This window comes from Enhydra lutris, unplaced genomic scaffold, assembly GCF_002288905.1.
Source record: "Enhydra lutris kenyoni isolate GAN:26980312 unplaced genomic scaffold, ASM228890v2 scaffoldscaffold46, whole genome shotgun sequence".
NCBI classification, from domain to species: domain Eukaryota; kingdom Metazoa; phylum Chordata; class Mammalia; order Carnivora; family Mustelidae; genus Enhydra; species Enhydra lutris.
In genome coordinates, this window is record NW_019154130.1 from 6,786,865 (window position 1) to 6,814,753 (window position 27,889).

The following is a 27,889-nucleotide window of genomic DNA, read 5'->3' on the forward strand; positions in this document are numbered from 1 at the left end:
CCCCCCCCCCCCCCCGTTTTGATTCTTGACACAAATGTTTAGTCATACTTGTAACTATCAAATTAAGTAGATGGTCAAGGGTAACTTCCTGGCTCTAAAAAGCTCTGCTTTAAAATACTTCTACATTGGGGGCGCCTGGGTGGCTCAGTGGGTTAAAGCCTTTGCCTTCGGCTCAGGTCGTGATCCCAGGATCCTGGGATCGAGCCCCGCATCAGGCTCTCTGCTTAGCAAGGAGCCTGCTTCCCTTCCTCTCTCTCTGCCTGCCTCTCTGCCTACCTGTGATCTCTGTCTGTCAAATAAATAAATAAAATCTTTTTAAAAATAAATAAATAAAATAAAATACTTCTACATAACACAGAGCCAGGGGTCTCAGCTTCAAAGACCTTCAAAGAGTTTGTGAATCAAATGCAGGGCCAGAGCTCTCCATAGATCTTAAAGGAGTTTTGTATCTTCATTGCTCAAGATTAGTGCCATCTTTTTAGGTAGGCCTGAATGCTCAGAAACAGAACAGTCTAGTCTTTTTGCTGAAGAATTATCATATCAGATCATTCACATTGTCATGGATCTTCACAGCTTGCTGAGCTCTAAATACTTACCAGTTGACCCTTGAACAGTGCAGGAGTTGGGGCATGTGTAACTTACGACTTCCCAAAAACTTAACTACTAGTAGACTACTGTTGACCTTTTTTTTTTTTTTTTAAAGGATTTCATTTATTTATTTATTTGACAGAGAGATCACAAGTAGGCAGAGAGGCAGGCAGAGAAGGGGGATGGGGAAGCAGGCTCCCTGCTGAGCAGAGAGCCTGATGTGGGGCTCGATCTCAGAATCCCGAGATCCTGACCTGAGCCAAAGGCAGAGTGTAACCCACTGAGCCATCCAGGCGCCCCTACTGTTGACCTTTTACAGAACATAGTTAAGACATGTTCTGTACGTTTATGTTTTATATACTGTAAGTAAGCTAGAGAAAAGAAAATGTTATTAAAATCATAAGGATGAGAAAATACAGGGGCGCCTGAGTTGGCTCAGTTAAGTGTCTGCCTTTGGCTCAGGTCATGATCCTAGGGTCATATGATCGAACCCCGAGGTAGGCTCTCTGCTCAGTGGGGAGCCTGTTTCTCCCTCTCCCACTCCCCATGCTTGTGCTCACTCTGGTTTTTTTTTTTTCTGTCAAATAATAAAATCTTAAAAAAATATATATTTACAGGATTGTATTATTTTAAAAAATCCATTTTTTAAACTAACTTTGACATAAGAATATTGTAAGAATAGTAACAGTTCCCACGTACCCTTTATCCAGATTCTCAAAGTGTTAACGTTTTATCATGTGTGTTACCCTCTTGCAGTCGATAGCTATACATTCATATATTTTTGTCTGAACTATTTGGGAGTACATCACAGGCATGATGCCTCTTTAATCCTAAATACTTAAATATTTATAAAATGAAGGGCATTCTCTTAGTACAAATTCAATACAATGATCAGAATCAGGAAATAGATACAAAACTTGTCTAATCTCATTCAGAGGCAAACCTCATTCAGTTTTTACCATTTGTCACAGTGGATTTTATAGCAAAAATAAGAATTAGGGAATTCTGACTGTGAAAATAGGTCAGAAAGGGAAAGGCTAGAGCTAGGTCATTTGATAGTCTAGGCCAGAGGTGATGAAGCAAGAGCTAATGAGAGCAGTAGCATTAAGAATAATGATGGAAGGATTTTGAGTGTATGAATAGTGGTTCTTAAGCAGAGGTGCATATCAGAATCATCTGGGGGTGCCCTTTAAAGTTTTTACCATGTCCCATCCCAAAATAATTGAATGTCCCATGGGCATGAAATTATGGCCTTTGTAGTTTGACAGGTGAGTCTCAAATTTCAATGCAGAGCGCCAGGTTTTAATAACAGATGGTTGTATGGAGCAGACGGGGCTTGGGATGTAGAATCGAAGCCACTGGCAGGTTTTCTGGTTTAGGTGACTGGATGGTGAAGGTGCTGGTAATTGAGGAAGAAACTTCAGAGGAAGGTGGTTTGTCTTCCCAGAAGTATGTATGTGAGAGGTGCAGAGGCTGATGATGTCACCTGAATTTGTGTATGAGATTCCATTTGACTTCATATGTTTTCCATTTCTCCAGCTTAATCTGGTAATATATACTCTTCAGCCTCACCCATAAGAAATATTTTAAGAATTTTTATGCTAGTTAGGCTACTTCAGTATATTGAGTCTGTATGAAAAGTTAGAGAAGGGGCGCCTGGGTGGCTCAGTGGGTTAAGGCCTCTGCCTTTGGCTCAGGTCATGATCCCAGCGTCCTGGGATCGAGCCCCGCGTCTGTCAGGCTCTCTCCTCAGCAGGGAGCCTGCTTCCCCCCTTCTCTCTCTGCCTGCCTCTGCCTACTTGTGATCTCTGTCAAATAAATAAATAAAATCTTTAAAAAAAATTTTTTTAGAGAAATTACCATCTAAGCGTTTGTCCTGAGTTTGCATCAGTAGATGGCAGTGGTAAACAGCGTCTGAGGGAGCTGTAACCTTGACCCTGGAGGCGTCTTCCCTTTTGAAGAGATAAATGCCAGCTACTCTTTTGATCTGTCTTTTCTTCTCAATCTGGTTGCTCTCCAGGCTTTCCTGTGTCAGTAGGTCATTCTGACCACCTGATTAGCTGAGAGAAGCTTGGAGTCATCTTGGTTCTTCCTTCTCATTATCTGTTTCTAAGACCATTTGTCTCGAAAACAAACCCCAAACCCAAATTTGTGAATTTCTGTTTTCTCAGTCACCAGCTCACACTGGGACTGTCCTTGGACGTGTCCTTACTGTGCTCTGGATTCCTTTGTCTCTTTCAGTCTTTTCTCCACGTAGCAGCCAGAGCAGTTTCCTAAAGGTCCTGTTGTTTACTTATCTGCCAAAATTCTTCAGTGGCTTCCTGATTGCACCTGAAATATAAAATGCTTTTCACCTAAAAGACCTTGCTTCATATGGCTCCTTGCTTCTGTGATTTCATCTCATGCCTTTTTCTATGCTCCAGCCATGCAGGCCTCTGTTTTCAGTTTTCAGTACCACCGGACTTTCCTGACCTTTTTTGGGAAGTTAAACTTTATGTAATTTATTAATTTGCCCAGTGCACAGATCTCACAGTGGCAAAGCTTTGTTTATAGCCCTAATCTACCTGACTTTTCTTGCCCATTGTGAAATTCTGTTTCCTATAATGTAATGTTTTGTATGTTTGTATATGTTTGATGGCTTAGGAAGGACAAATTTAATGATTGGTTCAGTGTGTGTGACCTAAGATTTCCAGTCTCCTGGAGTACCCTTACTTGCATATGTTGTGGTAAAATACACAGAGTATAAAGTTTACCATTTTGACTGTTTTTTTTTTTTTTAAGATTTTTATTTATTTATTTGACAGAGAGAGATCACAAGTAGGCAGAGAGGCAGGCAGAGAGAGAGGAGAAGCAGGCTCCCCGCTGAGCAGAAAGCCCGATGCGGGGCTCAATCCCAGGACCCCGGGATCATGACCTGAGCCGAAGGCAGAGGCCCAACCCACTGAGCCACCCAGGCGCCCCCCATTTTGACTGTTTTTAAGTGTACAGTCCCGTGGCATTAAGCACATTCACATTGTTGTGTGATCATCTCCAGACCATCATCCATCCATCTCCAGAACTCTTTTGTTTTTTCCAACTGACCACCTCTTCCCATTTTCCCTTTTCCCCCTTCTCCAGCTTCTGGCAACTACTCCCTTTCTTTTACTGTTCAAAAAACAATCATTTTAATATTGAAAGATGAGTTTAAATCCCTCCTCTTGCATGAATAGACTTACTAGTAACTATTTTAAGCAGTAAACACATTTAGACCCATTCTGCTTTCGCCTCTTTCAGAAACCTTTGTGGGGAGTGCAAGCAGTTCTAATAGTTTAACACTTTTTCCTTCCTAGTCTCCCCACTGTACACGAAATGCTAAAAGCATGTGCAGTGCTTGCACATTGGGCTTTTGTATACTACTCTTCTTGAATTTTGGCCATTCTGAGGGATGCAGATCAGAGGTGGTATCTAGTTTTAGATAAATGCAAACATGTTGTTAAATACTGTTGTCCTACCAGTAGGCAGTGAGCTCTTTAAGGGCAGAACTGTCACACTGACCATCGTAATCTTCTTGGGGGGATGTGACAGTCTTAATGAATAATAAAGAAGTATGTGGTAGGTTCAGCTAATAGAAACATGGGTATTGTGCAGCTTCTGTGCAGAGCAGATAAGTGGAAGTCTATATGCACACATACAATAATAGCTAAACTTGGAGTATGCGGCAGATACTGTGACTGGTTACAAATGTTTGGTTCTTCACCGGGGGAGCACACTCTGTGTATGTGTGCTGTCCTTCACACTTGACAGTTGAGGAGACGGAGTCTTTGTGACTTATTGCTTCGGTCTTCAACTGTAGCTCATTTGCTAGAGAATGTACTGTGTACTTAGTGTACACACAGCAGGTCTATCAGTTATATTTTGATTTGTTAGATGCGCAGGTCACAATTTTTTTTAAGCAACTTATTGAGATATAATTCACATGTCTTAACATTTACTCTTTTGAAGTGTACAATTGAGTGGTTTTTAGTATATTCAGAGTTAGGTAATTATGATCAGTCTAATTTCAGAACATTTTCATCCCCTAAAAAAGAAACCCTCTACCTATTAGCAGTCATTCCCCCTGCCTCTTGCCCCTAGGCCCCAGCAGCCACAATTTTTCTGAATATTGCCTATAAATGGGACCATACAGTATATGACCTTTTGAGACTGCCTTCTTCACCTGGCATATTATTTTTCAGAATTCATCCATGTAGCATCGGTCCCATATTTCATTCATGTGTATAATGTATCTCATTACCTTTTTGGCTGAATATCCCATTATTTGGGTGTACCACATTATATTTATCTACTCATCAGTTTACCAATATTTGGGTTGTTTTCCCCTTTTGGCCATGATGAATAATGCTACTGTGAGTATTCGTGTACAAGTTTATGTGTAAATATATGCTTTTACTCTCTTAGGTACACCTTTAGCCATGGAATTGCTGGGGCATATGACTACTCTATGTTTAACATTTTGAGTGACTTATGTGAAGTAGTTGCATTATTTTCCATTTCCAACAGCAACATTCAAGTTCCAGTTTCTCCACATTCTCACCGACACTTGTTATTATCTTTCTTTTCTTTTTTATTTTTTTAAGATTTTATTTATTTATTTGACAGACAGAGAACACGAGTAGGCAGAGAGAGGAAGGGAAGCAGGCTCTCCGCTGAGCAAAGAGCCCGATGCGGGGCTCAATCCCAGGACCCTGGGATCGTGACCTGAGCCGAAGGCAGAGGCTTTAACCCACTGAGCCACCCAGGCGCCCCTTATCTTTATTTTCTAATTTTAGCCATTAAGTGTTATCTTCCCTAATTTCCTAATGAGCATCTTGTACTATTTTCTGTTAGTGTGTTGTCTTTGGAGAAATGTCTTTTCAAATCCTTATCCATTTAAATTGGGTTATTTGTCTTCTTAGTGATATGTAAGGGTTTTTTTTTGTTGTTGTTCTTTGTTTTTTTTACATATCCTATATCAGATATGGTTTCCAAGAATGTTTCCCATTTTGTAGGTTTTCTTTTTTACTTTCTTGGTGTCCTTTGTAGCATAAACATTTTTGATTTTGATCAAGTCCCATTTGTCAGTTTTTTTCTTTTGTTGCTTGTGCTTTTGATATCCTAAGGTACTGTTGCCTTATCTAAGGTCACGAAGGTTTTGTTTTTTTTTTTTTAAGATTTTATTTATTTATTTGAGAGAGAATGAGTGAGAGAGAGCATGAGAAAGGAGAAGGTCACAGGGAGAAGTGGACTCCCCAAAGAGCTGGGAGCCCAATGCGGGACGAGATCCTGGAAGTCCGGGATCATGACCTGAGCCGAAGGCAGTCGCTCAACCAACTGAGCCACGCAGGCGCCCAGTCACGAAGGTTTTTATATGTGGTGTGAGGTGTGTAGGGGTTGGGCTTCCTTCTTTTGCATTGGGATATCCAGTTGTCTGAGCACCATTTGTTGAAAAGACTTATTCATTGAATTGTCCTGGCTCCCTTGTCAAAAATCAATTGACCACATTTTCCACTACAAATGGACTATTATTCCATTGATCTGTGTGTCTATCCTTGGGCCAACACCACACGGTCTTGGTTACTGAAGCTTTGTGTAGTAAGTGTTGACATCATTGTGTTTGTGTCCTCTCTACTTTGTTGTTTTTCTTTATGCTTTAGAGTATACTGGGTCCTTTGCATTTCCATATAAATTTTAAGATTAGCTTGCTAATTTCTCCAAAACAAAAACGTGGGATCTTGATAAGAGTAATGTTGATTGTATAGATCATTTGGGGGAATATGGCCATCAACAACATTAAATCTTCAGTGCAAGAAAATGCCACTTGGGTGATAATGTAGGGTATCTATTCCATTTAAGTCTTTTATTTTTTCAGCGTAGGTCTTTTATTTTAGCCTTCTGTTGTTTACGGTGTACAAGTCTTGTATTTCTCTTGTTTATTCATAAGTACTTTATGTTTTTGTTTGGGAGCTATGTGTAATTGGGTTTGTTTTCTCTATTTCATTTTTAGATTATTCTTTGCTAGTGTATAGAAATGCAATTGATTTTTGTCTGTTGATCTTAAACCTTGCAATCTTGCTGGAATCTTACTAGTTCTTCAAGAGTCCTTCAGATTTTTTATAAATAAGATCATGTTAATTGCCCTTGATAGAATTCTCAGTAGACTATTGAATAGAAGTGGCAAGAGCAGACATCCTTGTCTTGTTTCTGATCATAGGGGGTAAGCATAGTCTTTTATCATGAAGTCTGATGTTAGCTGTGGCTTTTGTAGATGGCTCTTATCATGTTGAAGCCAGATGACAATTTAATTTTTAGGTTGTCAATATATTGTTGTTTGGTCTATTTGGTGACTTTTCATGGTGGTTGTATATTTATATCCAAATTAGAAATGATAATTTTGCTGAATTACTAGACCTATTGGTTCACTGAATTGGGTAACACGTAATCCTAAAACATGTGCAAGGATATATGGAACCTTTTTGGAAAAACATACTGTGACTGCTTAACCTGAGCCAGATAAATAAGCATTTATTTAATAAAACATTAAAATTGTACATGTCGAGGCTTTTTAGCATCTATTTTTATCAGGATTAGTAATCTGATGGACTCTGCCATTTGGCATTTAGCCCAATAATTCAGTTCTGTGAACCATAGAAACAAACTTGAACTTTAAGTATAGGTCTAAATTATTTCTTGTCAGTCTTACTCTCTACATAGCCTGGAGGGATAAATAGAACAATCTGTGCTTTTATTTATTTATTTATTAAGATTTTGTTTATTTATTTGACAGACAGAGATCACAAGTAGGCAGAGAGGCAGGCAGAGAGAGAGAGGAGGAAGCAGGCTCCCTGCTGAGCAGAGAGCCTGATTTGGGGCTCGATTCTATGACCCTGGGATCATGACCTGAGCTGAAGGCAGAGGCTTTAACCCACTGAGCCACCAAGGCGCCCCCAATCTGTGCTTTTAGATGTGGTGACTTTTATATTTTCATTTAAATTATGAAATTAAGTTTAAGGTAGTTCTTTGACGAATTGAAAAGCTAGAGAATATTGTGAACTGTTTTCGAGGTAATAGCAAGTGTGGAGTTACTATTTGGATACTTGCAGAAAGACCTTTTTGTAGCCATATTTTTGGATATAGGGTTTATCTCTTAAATTCAGGTGATAAAGTCTTTTTTGTTAGCTTTTGGATAGCTATAGAGTAGTTTTGCTGAATTTTCTGAAGGCTAGGCTGAACCAAGAGGTTTTTTGAGGGGGAGATGTAGGGATTGAGGAAGTTAAATTTCAGGTGCTGCTATACCAGCTAATAATCTTTCCAAGGAGACATTGTGTAAGCATGCATAGCAAATGCTGTGTAAACCTAGAATATAGAAGCCAAATAAAACTGCCTTGGCAAGTAAAAATACAAAAATATTTACCTACGTTTTCATCTGAAGCCACAGTACTTTTGTATTAATGCCAGGAAAATATTTGGATGGATAGAAACCAAAATTAGTAAAATCAAGTATAATTTTATGAGAAATGAACATCCATATTTTTAAGTTTTCTGGATTATCTTCTTATCAAAGTCAGTCAAGTGTGGTAGTCCTTAAAGTCATCACTTCAGAAATTTGGGGGTTCCAGTGTATGCCTAGGGGGGTTATTTATTAACTCTCAAGGCCATTGTGTTTGGGATTGTTTAAATCAAATTTTATGTATGTTGTTAAGCTGGAGTTGGTGAATAAATACAAAGATAGACGTATCCTTAGATGATTTCTGTCCTATAGTTAAGTATACTTTATAACAAATCCTATCTTAAGATCACATAAGTGATAAAAACGACAGTCTTTTTTTTTTTTTTTTAAAGATTTTATTTATTTATTTATTTGACAGACAGAGATCACAAGTAGGCAGAGCAGCAGGCAGAGAGAGGAAGGGAAGCAGGCTCCCTGCTGAGCAGAGAGCCCAGTGCGGGGCTCGATCCCAGGACCCCGGGATCATGACCTGAGCCGAAGGCAGAGGCTTTAACCCACTGAGCCACCCAGGCGCCCCTAGAAACAACAGTCTTAATATAAAATTGCATTTGCTTTAGCTTCTAAAGAGTTTTTTTTTTTTTTGTTTTTTTGTTTTTTTTTCTAAAATGAAAAGTAAATGTGCAGTAAGAGCCAGCAGTTTTGGGATTTAGTCAATAAAAAGACTAATTCTTAAACTTGGCAACTATTTAAGGAATAAAAGTTTCACTTTTTTTTTTTTTTTTAAGATTTTATTTATTTATTTGACGGAGAGATCACAAGTAGAGAGGCAGGCAGAGAGAGGATGGAAGAAGCAGGCTCTCTGCCGAGCAGAGAGCCCGATGCCGGGCTCGATCCCAGGACCCTGAGATCATGACCTGGGCTGAAGGCAGAGGCTTAAGCCACTGAACCACTCAGGCGCCTGAAAAGTTTCACTTTTTTTTAAGATTTTGTTTATTTATTTGACAGACAGAGATCACAAGTAGGCAAAGAGGCAGGCAGAGGGGAGGAGGGAGGGAAGCAGGCTCCCTGCAGATGTGATGCAGGGCTCCATCCTAGGACCCTGAGATCATGACCTGAGGCGAAGGCAGAGGTTCAACCCACTGAGCCACCCAGGCGCCCCAAAGTTTCACTTTTGATAGTCATCTTGCAATAATGGAAATTAGTAACCTGTGGAGCGGTGTTTCCAAGCAGTTGAGAGAAAGGAAAGACAAAGTTGTAAAATGCAAAGGTGACTGTTTGACTGAAGAACCCGGATTATTATTCCAATTCTATATGACACTGGACAGCTTAACCTCTGCAGAATTGAGTAATTAGAGTAGACTTCTTTTAAGGAGCTTTCTGACTCTAAAAGATGTCTGATTCTGATAACATGGCCTTATCATTTGTTAACTGGGGCCATGAGTCCAGGTGTACTTTTGCTTTTAGGAAGAAAAGGATTGGAGCAGTCTGAACAGTCAGCAGACACTTTAATCCGTAACTGTCAAGCTCCCTAAACCCTAAAACAAATACCCAAGATATCAGTTCTGTGCTATAGAGCAGAGAGGTTTGCAAACTCTGTGTGTGTGTGTGTGTGTACGTGTGTACACAGAGCCTTTTAGTAAATATTTGAGGCTCTGTGGGCCCCAGTATCTGTAGAAAAATATGTGTGTGTACCTATATATTTATTAAGTCTTTAAAAATGTAAAGATCATTCTTATCTTGCGGGCTCTTTTAAAGTTTTTATTTTTATTTATTTGAGAGAGAGAGCATGGGTGTGCATCTACTTGAGCAGGGGGCATTGGGAGAGGGAGAAAATCTCAAGCAGACTTCATGCCAAGCGCAGAGCCTGACTTGGGGCTCCATCTGACAACTCTGGGATCATGACCAAGCTGAAATCAAGAGTCAGACCATTAATTTGCTGAGCCATCCAGGGGCCCCTTTGAATGCTCTTTTAAAAACAGATAAAATAGGGCTTCAAATCTGGCCAGCTGCTTAGAGCAGTGTTTCTCTGACATTATGGGCATGGGGGTTTTGTTACTGTCCAGATTTTGCTTCTGTAGGTCTGGAATAGGATCTGATTGGCACTTTGTCAGGCTCCCAGGTGGACCACACTTTGGGAAATGGAGCTCTACTGCAGTAGTTCTTTTTTATTTTTTTAAGATTTTATTTATTTATTTGACAGAGATTATAAGCAGGTGGTGGGATGGAGAAGCAGGCTCCCTGCTGAGCAGAGAGTCCGACACGGGGCTCAATCCCAGGACCCTGAGATCATGACCTGAGCCAAAGGCAGAGGCTTAACCCTCTGAGCCAACCAGGCGTCCCTCTAGTGCAGTAGTTCTTAATCATTTCTAGATCACAGTCCCTTTGAGAATTGATGAATTCTCTCCCCCAAAGACACATTAAAATCTTGCATGCAATTTCAGGGTGGGTTCATTTGTCCTTCCTCCCAGAAATTCACGTCAGGATCTAGCTATTTGGTTTTTAAGGAGTACATACTCTGTATGATCCAGCAATTCCATTTCTGGGTATATATCTGAAGGAAAGGAAATCACTATCCTGAAGAAATATCTGTATCCCCATGTTACTTGTAGTGCTATTTACAATAGGCAAGACATGGAAACAACCTAAATGTCTGTTGATGGATGAATGGGTGAAGAAATGTGTTATATATGTGCAGTGGAATATTACTCAGCCATAAAAAAGGATGTCCCGTCATTTGCAACATGGATGGACCTTGAAGATGTTAAGTGAAATAAGTCAGAGAAAGGCATATATTGTGTGATCCCACTTACATGTAGAACCAAAAAAAAAAAAAACAAAAACAAAAACTCTTAGAGATCAGATTGGTGTTTGCCAGGGACATCCAGGAGAGGGAATTGGGTGCAGGTGGCCAGAAGGTACAGAATTCCAGTTATAAGACAGATATTCAGGAGATGTAATGTCAAGCATGATGGACTTTGGTTCACAATACTATGTTGTATATTTGAAAGTTGCTAAAAGCTCATATCACAAGGAAAAAATTGTAACTATGAGCTGATGGATATTAACTAATTGTAGTAATTATTTTGCAGTTTATACATATATCAGATCATTGTTACACACCGTAAGCTTATACCGTGTTATGTGTTGCTCTCAATAAAACTGGGGAGAGGGAGAAAGACGTACAATTAAGTGGTGTAATTAAGTTAAATATTGTTAAGCAATTTACATAGTATTGCTGGAACATTGTTAAATAGGTTTTTCTTGTTTCTAAAATGATAAACATGGGGTGTCTGACTGGTTCAGCTCAGTTGATAGAGACTCTTGATCTTGAGATCATGAGTTTAAGCCCCCACGTTGGGAGTAGTAGACATTACTTACCACCCCCCCCCCCAAAAAAGAAAAAAAACAAAAAACAAATGCTCCAAAATGATAAACATGGATCAGAGAAGTAGAAGCAAAAATATATGACCAAATAAGGTGGGGAGCAGGTTTGCTGTCTTGACTTTTCCCCCATATGGAGTTGTTTTGCAGTGAGAAGAAGAATGGAGCTAGCTGGAAGTATAGGTCTGAGCCTCTGCGTCCAGATAGTGTAGAAATCATTATCCCAAGTGTTCCTGTAAGTCATAGTTCTGTTTCAGAATCAGAGATGTTAAGTTCTTAATCTTAAGAACTTGTACATAAGCAGAAGAGCAAATAGTCTTACAGAAATCAGTCCAGATGTATTAGAAGCAGAGAGTTTTGAGACCTAGGTCCCTTCATTCATCAGTCAATGTAGTTAAAACTTTAAGAACCTGGGAAACAAGGAACTCAGGCAGGTCTCCCCTGACCATCAGATCACGATGGACTAGTTGATCTTGAAGCCTCACCTAAATCTCCTGGGGCTGGCATTTCCTGATTTCCTGTAATTACCTCCTCCCTATGCCCCATGACTCAGAGGTAGTCACAGTACCAGTAAGTACCATCTCTATCCATGTCACTCTGATTAAGATTTTGGAAATTAGAAGAAACCGTGTTGTATCGGGAACCCGTTTCCTAAGTGTGATACAGAACTTCCAAGAGCACCGAATTTGACTATTTAAAAATGTAAAATAACTTTGATCTTGAAGATAAAAGAATTTTGAAAAATAAAGTATTCCAATGCTCAGAAAAATACAAGATTGAGAATGAAGAAATGGCGGGAAATAAATTTGGTGGGAGTATGTTTTGGGGAAAATTTTGCTTCTATGAATCTGTTCTCCGGAAGTAATCTCAGTATGCAAAGATGTTTGGCATGTAACAGTGTAATAGGAAAAATAAATGCCTAGATGGCCATGAAAATGGTGACTGATTTAGTATGTAGTATGGCTATAAGTGCTGTGACCTGGAGCAAGTTTGCTCTGTGTGCCTCACTTTTCACATCTGTAAACTGGGAATGAAGATAATCACACCTTTCTTAGAATTGTGAAGGTTGTTAGTAACCTATAAAGCCCTTATGGAAGTGCTTGGTATGGAATAAGCAAGCATTCCCCAAATTTTAGAGGGTGTTAGCACTATGTAGCCATTAAAAAAGCATGAGTATATATTAATGTAAAAGGTTTGTGATTTCTATTTCAGTGAAGTTTTAATACGTGTTATCCATAGAGAAATGCCTAGGAGAGAAGATGTTAACAGCTGGTATCTGGATAAGGGGATTGAGGAACAGGTTTCACCTTTTAAAAGCAGGCTTTGCTTTTGTAGTACTGAGAAAAGTGCTGGTGGGTATTCTAGGTACTGTGCGCTGTAAGCCTACTTAGTGATGGGCTGCTTCTGCAGCATCTCATGAGCGGTTACCTTACACCTCCAGCCGCTGGAAACTTGGCTCTTCGGGACAAGCTGTGCCATTTTTAGTCCATTTTGTTATAAAATATTCCTCATTACGAGCTAAAATATAGTCATCTGTTGTGTATGTTAGTTTTTCACTTTTTTAGTCACACAGAAGTTTGAGTCTTCCTGCCATGATAGCCTGTGAGGTACGTGAAGGAAGGTAAACTCAAGGCCCTGTTAGAATCAGAGGGGAGCTTAAACGACTAGCAGCTGGAGCAGCAGCAGCTTGTCTGGTCGAATGAGGCAGTTGTGATTCGAGTGCTAACAGTGTAGTATATGCTAAAATTTTATTATTTTTTTTAAAAGATTGTATTTGTTCATTTGAGAGAGAGAGGCAGAAGGAGAGGGAGAAGCAGATTCCCTGCTGGGCTGGGAGCCCGACTCGGGGCTTGATCCCAGGACCTGGAGATCATGACCCGAGCTGAAGGCAGACTCTCAACCATCTGAGCCACCCAGGCACCCCATGCTAAAATTTTAATTTCCAAGTTAGTTTTAGCTCTTTCAGCTGTTCATGTAATTCTTTTCTTTCTTTTTTTTTTTTTTTTTTTAAGATTTTATTTATTTTACAGACGGAGATCACAAGCAGGCAGAGAGGAGGGAGGGAGAAGGGAAGCAGGCTCCCTGCTGAGCAGAGAGCCTGATGCGGGGCTCCATCCCAGGACCCTGGAATCATGACCTGAGCTGAAGGCAGAGACTTTAACCCACTGAGCCACCCAGGCGCCCCATGTAATTATTTTCAAACCCTTTACTATCTCGATGGTTTTCTTTGGTGCCCAGACTTAAATGCTGTTATGTCAATGGAGTCTGGTTGATATTCTAGACACTTTTCTGCTCTAATAGTCTGAGGACACTTCTTTTTTTTTTTTTTTTTTTTTAAGATTTTATTTATATGACAGAGAGATCACAAGTAGGCAGAGAGGCAGGCAGAGAAAGAGAGGGGAGGAAGCAGGCTCCCTGCGGAGCAGAGAGCCCAATGTGGGGCTCGATCCCAGGACTCTGGGATCATGACCTGAGCCGAAGGCAGAGGCTTTAACCCACTGAGCCACCCAGGCGCCCCTCTAAGGACACTTCTTTGGCAACCTTCATTGCCTTACCAGCTAAAGCCCTGCTCTTGGATGTGCTCTTTCCCCTATATCTCCAATCTCTGCTAGCGTACGTGGGGGTTTTTTTTGGTGATAGTCTAAGTGTAGAATTTCAGTAACAGCCACTGTTGCCTCATTCAGTTCAACCAAGTCTGAGATCTCTTTGGTTCTCTTTTCATTGTTCTTCTCTTTGTGACGTTCTTCAACTTGAGAATCATAAGTCTGTGATGCTTGTTTATTAAAAGGAGATAATGTATGCAAGTACTTCATTTGTTGACAGATATTTTATCTGTGCCCACTGTGCACTATCACAGTGCTCGGGGCTAGGAAATGAGCAGCCACTGAGTAGGAAGACTTATTGAGCACGTGGTGTGGGAGCTTTGGGAAAGGAAAGGACAGCTCTCTGTGGGTACATCAAAAGGAATAGCAACTTCAAGTGGGAGTCCAGGGAAAGCCTTGCTGTGGTGTGGTTGGGATGAAGGAGAAGAGGGTGTGTGAAGACTCAGAACTTTGAGGAACTGGAAACCATTGTGTTGTGTTAGAGGATGGGGTTGTGGTAAGAAGCAAGCAGGAGCCCGGGTCCTGGGAGGTCCTGTAAACCACAGCGAAGATCTAACGTGATCTCAGTTCTGGGAGGAAGGAGCTATTGAAACATTTTATTTTATCTTATTTTAAAGATTTTACTTATTTATTTGACAGAGATAAATCACAAGCAGGCAGAGAGGCAGGCAGAGAGAGGGGGAAGCAGGTTCCCTGCTGAGCAGAGAGCCCGATGCGGGGCTCGATTCCAGGACCCTGGGATTGTGACCTGAGCCGAAGGCAGAGGCTTTAACCCACTGAGCCACCCAGGCGCCCATATTGAAACATTTTAAATAAGAGTATTACATTTGCTCTTTGGGGCGCCTGGGTGGCTCAGTGGGTTAAGCCTCTGCCTTTGGCTCAGGTCATGATCTCAGGGTCCTGGGATTGAGACCCATGTAGGATTCCACTCAGCAGGGAGCCTGCTTCCCCCTCTCTCTGCCTGCCTCTCTGCCTACTCGTGATTTATCTCTGTCAAATAAATAAAATCTTAAAAAAAAATTAACATTTGATTTTTTTTTTTTTTTTTTTAACATTTGCATTTTTGAAAGAGGAGTCTTCTCATGGGTAATACTCCCAAAAAATGGACTGGGAGCAAACTTTGGTGTGTTATAGCAGTTTGTGATATTCGTTCCCAGCTCACTCTGAGGCCTGGAGAAAAGTAGGCAAGTGGGCTTCTCAAGTAAGGAATTTCATTCACTCTGCCTGACTATAAAAATCTGTGACTCAAATCGGAAACATAATGAAAATGTTTGAGTCATAGTTAAATGTTTCGGTAATTTAGGTTAATTCTATTACAGCTTGCTTTTCCTAGGAGCCATTTAAAATCAGAAACAATAGTGGTATTTAGGAGGTAATTTCTGTCTTATATATAGTTATTCCTTAGAAAAGACTTGAATAGCTGGTAGAATTTGTCACAGTAGATGTTTTTTCCCCTACATATAACCAGTTCATAAAAAGGCCTTGTCTTTGGGGCACCTGGGTCACACAGTAGATTAAGCATCCAACTCTTAGTTTCAGCTCAGGTCTTAGCATCCAACTCTTAGTTTCAGCTCAGGTCTTAATCTCAGGGTTGTGAGATCGAGTCCTGGGTCAGGCTCTGTGCTTGTGTGAAATCTGTTTAAGATTCTCTATTCCTCTGCCCCTACATCCCTCCCCTACCCCCAACATGCGTGTGCTCTCTATATAAAATTATTATTATTATTTTTAAAGATTTTATTTATTTATTTGACAGAGAGAGATCACAAGTAGATGGAGAGGCAGGCAGAGAGAGAGAGAGAGAGGGAAGCAGGATCTCTGCCGAGCAGAGAACCCGATGCGGGACTTGATCCCAGGACCCTGAGATCACGATCCGAGCCGAAGGCAGCGGCTTAACCCACTGAGCCACCCAGGCGCCCTATAAAATTATTTTTAAGGCCTTTTCTAAGTAATGCTGATTTTAACTATCAGTATTCATTCATTTATTCATTTTAAAGTTTATTTAGTTTTTTTTTAGTAATCTCTACATCCAGCAGGGGCTTGAACTCACGACCCGATGATCAAGAAGACATGCTCTACCAACTGAGCCAGCCAGGCGCCCCCATCAGTATTTATTTTTGACGTAATGATGTAACATAGTTTAAGTACCATGGCTTACAAACATTCTTTCCCAGGTTTTAAGATAATGCTTGTGGGGGCGCCTGGGTGGCTCAGTGGGTTAAGCCTGTGCTTTCGGCTTGGGTCATGATCTCAGGGTCCTGGGATCGAGCCCCGCATTGGGCTCTCTGCTCAGCAGGGAGCCTGCTTTCCCCCCTCTCTCTCTGCCTGCCTCTCTGCCTGCTTGTGATCTCTGTCTGTCAAATAAATAAATAAAATCTTTAAAAAAAAAAAAAAGAGATAATGCTTGTGTTCGGGGTGCCTGGGTGGCTCAGTGGGTTAAAGCCTCTGCCTTCAGCTCAGGTCATGATCCCAGGTCCTGGGATAGAGCCCTGCGTCAGGCTCTCTGCTCAGTGGGGAGCCTGCTTCCTACTCTATCTCTCTCTGCCTGCCTCTGCCTACTTGTGATCTCTGTCTGTCAAATAAATAAATAAAATCTTAAAAAAAAAAAAAAAAAGATAATGCTTGTGTTCATTTCTAAAATGTGGCAGAGTAATTTCCTTTGACTTTTACTTCCATTCTTGGTGACCTAGCGTATTTTGTTCAGAGTGGAAATCCCTATTGTGGTAGCAGGTTAGAATTTATGGACTTAGGAGGTCAAGAGCTGAATTTGGAAAGTGTCCGATGTTAAACAAATGGAAGGTATTTATAATAGGGTTTATTCTTTTATTACGCCACCAGAACCCAAGAGATGGGGGGGAAAATTTCAGAGGAAAAAATTGCAGAGCATCCCCTTGGCAAGAGTAAGAATTTTCCACTACCACTTGCCCTAAGGGCATTGACATGCCCCATCAGGGAAGTATTACTGGGTGCAGTCATCAGGAACAGCACTGCCTGCTCCTCACTCACAAAGCCCTCTGTCTGAAATTCATAGAAGCCTGCAGACAAAAGAAAATTATGCCTTAGTTTGAAAAGTATCCATTGAATCTAATGAATCTTTTCCTTCCTTAGAGTGTGCTTCCTAATAGATTCAATCCTAAATTGACTCTTACAAAAAACACAAAGCAGAGTCACACTGTAGGTTAAAAGAAGTCTTTCCTTCTTTGAAGTTCCTTAGGTAAGACCATTTTTACTTCGAGCTTTAGTTACCTAACTAAAATGAGGACATAGGTTGATAAAGATGATGTGAGGGTGTTTCTAGCTAAGAGAATACTAGAACATAGCAATTTTTAAGACCAGTTTGGATTGATGCTTCTTTATGGATTTATGCTGCTTTCTCACAGAGATCAGTTACAAATGGAAACATACATAAAACTTTGAGAGAGAGCAGGCACCTTTGCAAGTGAGCAGTGGGAGGGACAGAGGGTGGGGGAGAGAATCTCAGGCTAACTCCATGCTGATCACAGAGCCCGAGATGGGGCTCAGTCTGACAACTCTGAGATCATGACCTGTGCTAAAATGAAGAGCCAGGATGCTTAATCGAATGAGCCACCCAGGTGCCCCCTAAGACTTAAAGGTAATAAATTTCTCAAGGTGTTCTTGGCCTGGAGCTGGCATACTTGGCACTTGAAAAACAGCACAAAGTAAACAGGCTGTTCTGAACAAGCCCTTCATGGGATCTATAATCCATTATTAGACTTAGTGGTGGTTGTTTCTTGTATTATTTGTGTTTGGAGAACTTTTCAAAAGGTGGATTTCTAGACCCAACCCCAAATGCATTGAACCAGATTCTTGAAGAGCAGGCCCTGAGATTGTATGGTTTATAAACAGCTCCCAGATGATTTTTTTCTTTTAACTCTCAAATATTTAATTGCCTCCCAGTTAAGTTGACAAAATTGCTGTTTGTCAGATGGAAGAAAAGTTGAGAAAAGCTTGAGGTCAGTTTTTTTTAAGGGCTTCCCAGGTCATTTGTTCTGCTAGCATTTCACATCTAAGTCATTCCTAAATATTTGGCCAACAGTTAAATGTGTATCCATATAATTTCTGTACAGCAAAGAAATTATTTAATATATTTCATATATTTAAAATAAAATAGACCTTTGGGGCAGGGGCTCCTGGCTGGCTCAATCAGTAGAGTGTGCAACTCTTGTTAGAGTTGTGAGTTCGATTCCCATGTTGGGCATAGACATTGCTTAAAAATAAAATCTTAAAAAACCTTTTAGGGGCACCTGGGCGGCTCAGTTGGTTGAGCGACTGCCTTTAGCCCAGGTCATGATCCTGGAGTCCCGGGATTGAGTCCTGCATCAGGCTCCCTGCTCTGCAGAGGGTCTGCTTCTTCCTCTGACCCCTCTCCCCTCTCATGCTCTCTCACTCTCTCTCTCTCAAGTAAGTAAATAAAATCTTTAAAAAACAAAAAAAACGTTAGGGGGAAAGTAGCTGTTTTTTTCATAATGCCAGTGGAAGTACAATTTTTAATGCATATACGTAGTAATTGGTACTACCTTAAACTAATAGCTAATATGTTGTCTGTGTTACCCAGGAAGGAAATTTAACCTTGGTATTTATTGCCTTAAAGATACATTCTACCTATTTTAAATCATTTGAGCTTCCAGTGAAACACAGCAAAATAAATGCCAAGATACTTATTTTAAGTCTGCTTATAGTTTATCCTCAGTTTGAATATTAGATTGGCTTTAAATGTAGGTATATGAGGGGCGCCTGGGTGGCTCAGTGGGTTAAGCCGCTGCCTTCGGCTCGGGTCATGATCTCAGGGTCCTGGGATCAAGTCCCGCATCGGGCTCTCTGCTCGGCAGGGAGCCTGCTTCCCTCTCTCTCTCTCTCTGCTTGCCTCTCTGTCTACTTGTGATCTCTCTCTGTCAAATAAATAAAATCTTTAAAAAAAAAAAATAGGTATATGAGAGTACATGCTAGGGCTTACATAACAGGATTCAACTTTCAATATAAAATGAAATGTTCTGGGCACCTGGGTGGATCAGTCATTTAAGCATCTACCTTCAGCTCAGGTCATGATCCCAGGGTCTTGGGATTGAGCCCCATGTTGGGCTTCCTGCTCAGCGGGGAGTCTGCTTCTTCCTCTACCTCTGCCCCTTCCCCCCTCCAAGTGTACTCTCTCTTTCTCAAAATTTTTTTTTAATGAAATGGTTTTTTGGTTTTGTTTGTTTGTTTGTTTTTAGTTTGTCAGAGAGAGCAAGATCACACACAAGCAGGGGGAGATGGAGGGAGAGGGAGAAGAAGGCTCCCACTGAGCAGAGAGTCTGACAGGGCTTGATCCCAGGACCCTTGGGATCATGACCTAAGCTGAAGGCAGACACTTAACCGACCGAGCCACCCAGGCACCCCAAATGTTCTGCTTTTAAAATGCTGGTATGTGATCAGTTGTTGGAGTGCAAAAGTGTCTTAGTACTTAAAGATCACTGGGACCTCTGTGGCATATTAGAAATTTTTGGCACCTGTGACAATAAGAAACATTTTCAAGTAAATTTTCCATTTGAGGTCATAGGTTCATCGTTGAATCTTGTATTCTTTTCATGTTCAAGATCATGTGTGATCAAGTTAATTATGACATCCAGAAATAATACAGTAAAAAATTTTAAATGGTTTCAAATTTTCATCTTGATGGGGCATTTTAGCTGTTGTAGGTCTCTGAAGTTTCATACAGGTTGATTGTAGTAGGAGTAGAATTAAAGTGAAAGGTTCTCGTTTATTCAGTTGGGGAGTATTGCTATTCATTGCATAAGCATTTTCAGCAGGAATTTCACCTTAACCTAATGTGTCCCTGCAGTGAAATGCAAGGATGAATTTTGCCTCTTGAGATTATACACTCACAGTCTGTTTCTGGGCTGTTTTGTGACCACATTTCCTAGTTAGGTTACAGGGCTATTTAATGAACTGGAGCTCAAAAAGCAAATCATACTCTTCCTACACTTCAAAGCTCTGAATTGCACAAAAATCAGAGCTAAATAGAGGGCTTACCAAAGGACTCTACTTGGACAGCATGGCTATTTTGCCAGTTTATATATAACCAGTGACCATTAAAATTCAGTGTGTAATCATGGAAAATGAACATTTGACTTAAAAATACTATATGTAGAGGTGCATGGGTGGCTCAGTCATTTAAGCATCTGACTCTTGATTTTGGCTGAGGTCGTAATCTCAGGGCTCCGTGCTGGGCACAGAGCCTAGCTTAAGATTCTCCCTCTGCCTCTCCCACCACCCCCCAACTCCCTCTTTAAAAAAAAAACTATATGCAGTTCGAGGAGAGACTGTACCTGTTCTAATTTTTAGCTCTCCCTAGTATCAAACTTGGAAAACTACCATAGTTACCTTTCAGAAAGTCAGGGAAAGTTGTTGTACACTTATTTTAATGTCCAGTTGCTTTGGTACTGATATGTATGTGTTCAGTATTATTTGGATGTCTACAGTGTGCTAGACACTGTTCTCAAGACCATGTAACATTGGCTTTATCTGTCCCTGCGTCTGCACTGTGGCATTTACTGTCTGAACTAGAGATGTGGACCCTTTAAGAGCTGTTAAAGAACCACTTTGGCCCAGGGAAGAAGACTTATTTGACTTAAAGATCCTCTTGAGGTGATGCAGGAGGTTTATTCATTTATTTGATAAATCAAATTTCGAAAGGTACAAAGTGAGAAGTCTCCCTCTACTCTATACCCAGTTACAGCATTAAGATTTTGTAATACTTTCCCAAAGGTATTTCCTTATATGAATGATAGTCGGTATAAGTGATGCTTCACACTTGTGTTTTTCCCCTTCGTATACAGTGTATCTTAGAGGAAATTTTCACTTTGGTATGAATGGAGTTGTTTTATCTTTCTATAGTTAATAAAAAAAAAAAAATTGCTGTGACTAAACTATTCTGCTGAGCCTATCTGAAGAACAAATTCCTTGTAGTGGATTATATGGGGTAAAAAGATTGTGCTTGTAGTTTTTGATATATATTGTCAAACTGCCCTCCAGAGATTTTGTAACACTTTTTTCTTAGTGCTCAGCAGCCACATATACGGGTGGTCACAAAGTCTGGAAGCTGAGTTGAATTATAAACACTGAATGAACTGTTACTTTTACATAGAACATGTAATACATTACATGCAATTGATTTGTCCTTACTAACTGCACTAGCACAGAATTTCATTGATCTCTGCTCAGGCACTTGCCTCTAAGTGATTTAGAACTCTGAATTTTTTTTTCTCCTATTTACACCAAAATTTCCAGATTTTGTAGCCCCCCTATAATAAGAATCCCTATTTCTTGTTTTCTTCTTCTTTTTAAGATTTTATTTGTCTATTTGACAGAGCGAGAGAGGGAACATAAGCAGGGGAAGAGGGAGAAGCAGGCATCCTGCTGAGCAGGGAGCCTGATGAGGTCTTGATCCCAGTACCCTGGGATCATAACCCGAGCCGAAGGCAGACAGATGCTTAACAACTGAGCTACCGGGCACCCCAAGAATCCCCCATTTCTTTTTTTCTTTCTTTTTTAAGATTTTTAAAATTTATTTATTTGACAGAGAGAGATAGCGAGAGAGGGAACACAAGCAGGGGGAGTGGGAGAGGGAGAACCAGGCTTCCCACTGAGCAGGGAGCCCGATAAAGAGCTCAATCCCAGGATGCTGGAACCATGACCTGAGCTAAAGGCAGACACCTAACAACTGAGCCACTCAGGCACTCTAAGAATCCCTATTTCTATACATCTTTGTAAACTTGGCACATTTTCTCAACTAATTTGTCAGTTTGTTTTAAATTGATGTCTTTGTAATTTTATTTCTCATTCCTGTTATGAGTGAGATTTATTGAGCATCTTCTAGCCGTTTGTTACCTACTCAGGATATTTCATCTCTTTGATGGGATATACCATGGCATATACAACTTGATCCCCTCACCATGCCATGTGTGTGTGAGAGTGTGTAAATAATGTGTCGTTAGAGGTTTCCCCAAACATTCTCTTCCTTCCTGTGTAATTCAAATCCAGTATTTATCTGCCAAGTGTTTTTATAACCCTAAGAAGCAGTTGATTATCTTGCTTAATTTAATTTGAATGTATTTGTGCTATGTACAGACTATGTATTTTCTTTAAGATGTGTTTTATTTGGAAACAGATTGATCTTCATCTATGAAAGATGAAATGCAAAATTGCTTATTTTAGCTTTTTTCTCCCCAATTAGTTGGTGACAAAGTTCCTGCTGATATAAGATTAACTTCCATCAAATCTACTACTCTAAGAGTTGACCAGTCTATTCTCACAGGTAAGCATTATACATTGGAAGGTCGCTGAATGTTGGAGTCCGGCTCAGACCCCAGGCTGAGTGGGTTGGCTCCTGCCCCTCCTGTTCCTTTTTAGGGTTTCACCTTAATTCTCTCCAAGATACTTATTTCTTAATGCTTTAGAAATCAGGCTTGTTTGCCATTGTATCGGGTTTAAAGGTATTTAAAAAGAAACTTGGCTTTCATCTCATAAGACCTTTAATTTGTCTTTAATTTTATCAAAAATTAGCTTTCACCAAAAATCTTTTGTTTTTACTTCCTAAAAAAAAGAAGTTACAAATTCCTACATTAGCAGAGGTAATAATCTTAAGGTTGAAGTGTTGTCTGTCTGTCTTATGGAAAATGAATTAATTACTTATTGTCCTTTTCCCAGGCAGGAGAGAAAGTTTCTGGAGCTATAATTTTTTTCATTGTAGGAATACTAATCTTACATCTAACCTATTTGCAATGATCAAATGTACAATTAACAGAAGTTAGCAATCCCCCCAACCCCAGTGGTGAATGTTTTACTGCCTAAAGTTTGCATGCTTAGATTTGAGATTGTTTGGAACATTTTTCCATTTTTGTTTGATAAAGGCACAGTGTAGGGTGGAGGGTTCTAATTAGCTGGAAGTAAGATGGTCAGAAGATTAACTTAAACACAATGCTAACCTGAACTAAATAGAGTAATTAGAAAATCCAAAGGTAATCAAGATTTATCTGATTATCAGTTTTGAAAAGCAGCTGAGGTCCTAAGAGGTAGTACTGTGAGTAACGTGGGCTCTTTTATTGTTTCTCTATGAATAGCTTAGTTACTAAACCTCCCGTTAGCAGCAACAAGCTGAAAGCTGATTTGAGCCATAAAATGTTGGGAAACTGATTAGGTGGTGCATATATTTTCATTGTATGCCTACAGAAATAATTACATTTTAAAACCTCTCATAAAATTTCTTCAGTGTTTTTTGTTTTGTTTTTGCTAAATAATCATACTGTGGTTTCAGGCTAGATTGAAGAAGCAGGTTTGTTGGGATATCAAGAGTTGAGGTTGGCTACCTGAAATTTAAATGAACAACTGGAGCCATATTTCTCGTTACTCAGACCTGTCCCAGTTACACATTCCATAAATGATGTTAAGGTTGAAACGAAATTCAACAAGACATTGTAAAAGTTCTCAGTAGCAGCCCTTTATATACTGTGTGATGTTTTTGTGCTGATTGTTTTTCACTTTTGTTTTATTGAAATAGAATGGTCTGATCACTCATGCTAGTGCCAGTATTTCTGAAACCGTGTTTTCATTTCTCATGTCTGGCATTGATGAACAAAAATGGGCTTCCCAGTAGATGCTCCTTATTCTACGTATAATGTATCTAGTGTGTTCACAAGATCATTGTGTTAAGAATATTTTGACCTTTTTATGAAGTATTAGTGTATATATGTAAGTTTATAACAAATAAGTATAAATATATGTTCACAATATTAGAGTATGAAGTTGATTCCTGAAAATAAACTCGATTTGAGTAGTTACTTCAGGAAATACAGGCAGTTGACTGGGATTCTGTTTCTAAATATCACTAGTCTTCCTCTTTTGAGCGAATTGGGTCTCTCACCTCCTTTCCTGAGTTTGGAGTAGCGTGAGTGGGGCGCTCAGGGTCTGGGTGTGCGTCACACGGACCTGACCACGCTTCCTGCACCCCCCGCAGGCGAGTCTGTGTCGGTCATCAAGCACACGGACCCCGTCCCGGACCCGCGGGCCGTCAACCAAGATAAGAAGAACATGCTCTTTTCTGTGAGTAATTCGTCACACGCTGTCACTTGGGGACATTCCAGAATGTAAGATCTGCAAGGTTTTAAGTTGGTTTATTCTTAAGTAAACTCTCCACCCAGCGTGGGGCTGAACGCAAGACCCCAAGATCAAGAGTCACATGCTCCCCTGACTGAGCCAGCCAGGCTCCCCAGGGTCAGCTGTTCTAATTGGCAAGTTTTCGAGGGGCCGTCGAGAGATCAGTCACACATCTTTAGATTCTTATCTATAACCCAGAAAAGTAGGTGTTCGTGGGCAAGGCTTATCAGCCTATGAAAGATATTTTTTGAATGATGTGGGTGGTAGCTGTATGTAGTTTACAATGAAAAGGTGTGAGTTTAGAGAGAGCAAATGTGGCAAACCATTTAATAATTGGGGAGTATGGATGAAAATTAACAGGGATATTTATTGTACGATTTCAGGTTTTCTGTTAAATTTTTTTGAAATAAAAGGTTGAGAAATTTGTATATTTTGCTTGTTTGGTTTTTTAAATGCTGTTTCAAGTGGTAGGTTTTTGTGGGTGAGCATGGGAGCCTAATCACTTATAGTAAGGAAAGTGCTGTAGAATTACAGTGGAAACAATGCAGTTGTATCATGCCAGCACTGGGAGTTAAAATAGGCGGGGGGGTGGGGGAGTGCTGTACTTGATGTCATTGATTTTTTTTTTTTAATGCCAGTGCTTGAGTGGAGATCCTCAAGGTAACTTATGGGGCTGGGTGCCCTACTTATTGTAGGTAATAAAAGTAGGGGAGGTTGGGCTTTTGGAGCCAGCAGTGGAGAGTGCTTAGGGTTGAGGGCTGTAGGGAGTTCAAAAAATGGAACGCAGAGGGGTTAGAGCCCGAGCTGGTCTGCAAGCCAGGTTCAGTATGGTGAATAGAGATTCTGGGGGGGGGGGGGGGGGGGTTGGAGCTGCTCCGGGCGAGTGGGGAGCCACATGAAATGAGAATAAAGAAGAGCTGTACCATGCTGCCTGGATTGTCAAGGTTGGATGGCTGGCTCTCTGAAGAGCAGCCTCTAGAAGGCCCAATAGAATATGAGAGTCTGTGTGCTCTAATCAAAACCCACATGAGTCTGAGTTTGCTAGTCAGTGTTTAAATTGGGTGCGGTGTTAATCTTATAACTGGTTTCCTCTACTTCTGACGTAGGGTACAAACATTGCTGCTGGCAAAGCCATGGGAGTGGTGGTGGCAACTGGAGTGAACACAGAAATTGGCAAGATCCGGGATGAAATGGTGGCAACAGAGCAGGAGAGAACCCCACTCCAGCAGAAACTAGATGAATTTGGGGAACAGCTTTCCAAAGTCATCTCCCTGATTTGCATTGCTGTCTGGATCATAAACATTGGGCACTTCAACGACCCAGTTCATGGAGGCTCCTGGATCAGGGGTGCTATTTACTACTTCAAAATTGCGGTGGCTCTGGCTGTGGCAGCCATTCCTGAAGGTCTGCCCGCGGTCATCACCACCTGCCTGGCTCTTGGAACTCGCAGAATGGCAAAGAAAAATGCCATTGTTCGAAGCCTCCCTTCTGTAGAAACCCTTGGTTGTACTTCTGTTATCTGCTCGGACAAGACTGGTACGCTGACAACGAACCAGATGTCTGTGTGCAGGGTAAGTGGGAGTGATTTAAGACTCTTTGCTGGTGGTGAGTTTTGGTACATCCTAGGAATATGCCCTCATGCCATCAAAACCTTGGATGTGTAATATACTTTTTTTTTTTTTTTAAGATTTTGTTTATTTATTTGACAGAGAAAGAGATCACAAGGAGGCAGAGAGGCAGGCAGAGGGGGAGGGGGAAGCAGGCTCCCCACTGAGCAGAGAGCCTGATTCGGGGCTCGATCCCAGGACCCTGAGACCATGACCGGATCCGAAGGCAGAGGCTTAACCCACTGAGCCACTCAGGTGCCCCAATATGATACCTTTTTAAGTGCTTTAAACAAACAGGTTGTGTGTATAGCCAGAGCCCAAGGTAATCTGATGCCCCAGAGGAATTAGTCCTCTAATTCCTAAAATTGATTCATGAAATAAAGGGTATCTGCATGGTTGATGTGCTTATATTGGGGACGGTGACCATAGACAGTCTGTAAATGTGTTAGGTGACTATGTTCCTTTTGTATTCCTGCTCCTCTGTCTCTGAGGGCATGTATGTTACTGGACCAACCTTAAAGGAAGAGAATTTTATAAAGCAGCCAGTTCCCTCCATACCTGCCTAGCTAAACTTCTGACTGGTATTTCCATAAAACATTGAATGAGACATGCTTTCTTGAAAGGTGAATAATGGCCTTTAACTTACTTTGTTATATGTGTTCATCCTTCCCTTCTTAGGTTATTTTGACCATCACTAGGGGGATAAAATAAGAAACTATTTAAACCTGCCCTTAGAAAAGTAGTAACTTCAGAAACACTGATACCCCTGAATTACGTTCTTTACCTAGGTTTTATTTAAACAATTTTGTACAAGTCTTTTTTCAAAGTATAATTTTCCAGAAGGTACACTACTCATAAAAATACTGAGTAGAAAAAATATATATACTGAGTGGATACCAAAGATTATCTTAAATAATGAGGGAATCAGCAAAACTGGTTACAAGAGCATTTGAGGAAGTACTCAATAACAGCATAGAATTGCTATGAGTTAGGTTGCAAAGCCTGGTTAATATCCAATAGGGCAGTAAAACTACAGCTTATCTTTCCTACAGGCCACACAAATCCACAACTTCATGTAACATGAGCTCTTAATAATAAATAGCACAGTGGAACAATGTTAATATTTTTCTAGAATACTACATCTTTGAGCCTGTTAAAGAATGCTTCTGAATGACATCATAGGGACATGTGGACATCTTCTTGACCTTAATAACTCCAGGTTTTGGATAATACATTTTCCCATTAGAAATTGTTTGTTTATTTATTTATTTATTTATTTATTTAGACCTCAGAGTTGCAGACTTCTTAAAAATTCTTTTAAAGACATTTATTTATTTGACAGATCACAAGTAGGCAGAGAGGCGGGGTGGGGGGAGTAGGCTCCCTGCTGAGCAGAGAGCCTGATGCAGGGCTTGATCCCAGGACCTTGAGATTATGATCTGAGCTGAAGGCAGAGGCTTAACCCACTGAGCCACCCAGGTGCCCCAGAAATTGTTTTTAATACAGTTAAACCCTCTGAGTCTTTATCTTGCCCAATTTAAACTCGTGATGATTTTTAGATACACAGTCCTCATTGGTATTCGTTCCATCTCTGCCTCCCTCTGGCCATTCTTTGTAGTCCACGTCCCAACTTAGAATGAACAGATAGGTGTTCTGTCTCTTAAGTGGTAAAGCTGCTAGTCTGTCCTGGGTTTCACCAGAAGTGCAGGGTTTGACTCAGCTGCCTAAGTTTTCATTCCTTGGAAACAGAAGAGGTTGCATAAATTAGCTAATAACTAGTTGGCAACTAATTTCAAACTGTGGCAGCAAATGAGATTTCATACTAAGAATAAAAGAGAGTCCATAGTAAAAATGTTTTGTTTTTATATTTTCCCTTAACTGGTTTAAGATATTTTCTTCTATTAAAGAAACAGCCTAGCCTGCCTCTTTGTTCTCGTCTCCCTCTATGACAGAAAGCTGATGCTAATCAGTATTCTCCAGGAGGTTTCTTGCAGTGGGTTGCATAACTGCCCTTGACTTAAGGATACTTTCATCATCCAGTTCCTAAATGGTTTACTTGCTCGCAGTCTAAAATGCCCATGTGCGTTCAGATTTAC

The 27,889-nt window shown here is 40.5% G+C and overlaps 1 protein-coding gene across 2 annotated transcripts in view; it reads left to right on the forward strand.

Annotated features, from left to right (window-relative positions):
- LOC111156353 (ATPase sarcoplasmic/endoplasmic reticulum Ca2+ transporting 2) overlaps window positions 1–27,889 on the forward strand; it is a 60,857-nt gene that overhangs the window by 14,776 nt on the left and 18,192 nt on the right. For both annotated transcript variants that reach the window (XM_022517141.1, XM_022517142.1), the window contains exons 6-8: window positions 22,268–22,348; window positions 24,047–24,132; window positions 25,293–25,757. In XM_022517141.1, coding sequence (XP_022372849.1) covers window positions 22,268–22,348; window positions 24,047–24,132; window positions 25,293–25,757 — 632 coding nt within the window. The remainder of the gene's footprint in view (window positions 1–22,267; window positions 22,349–24,046; window positions 24,133–25,292; window positions 25,758–27,889) is intronic.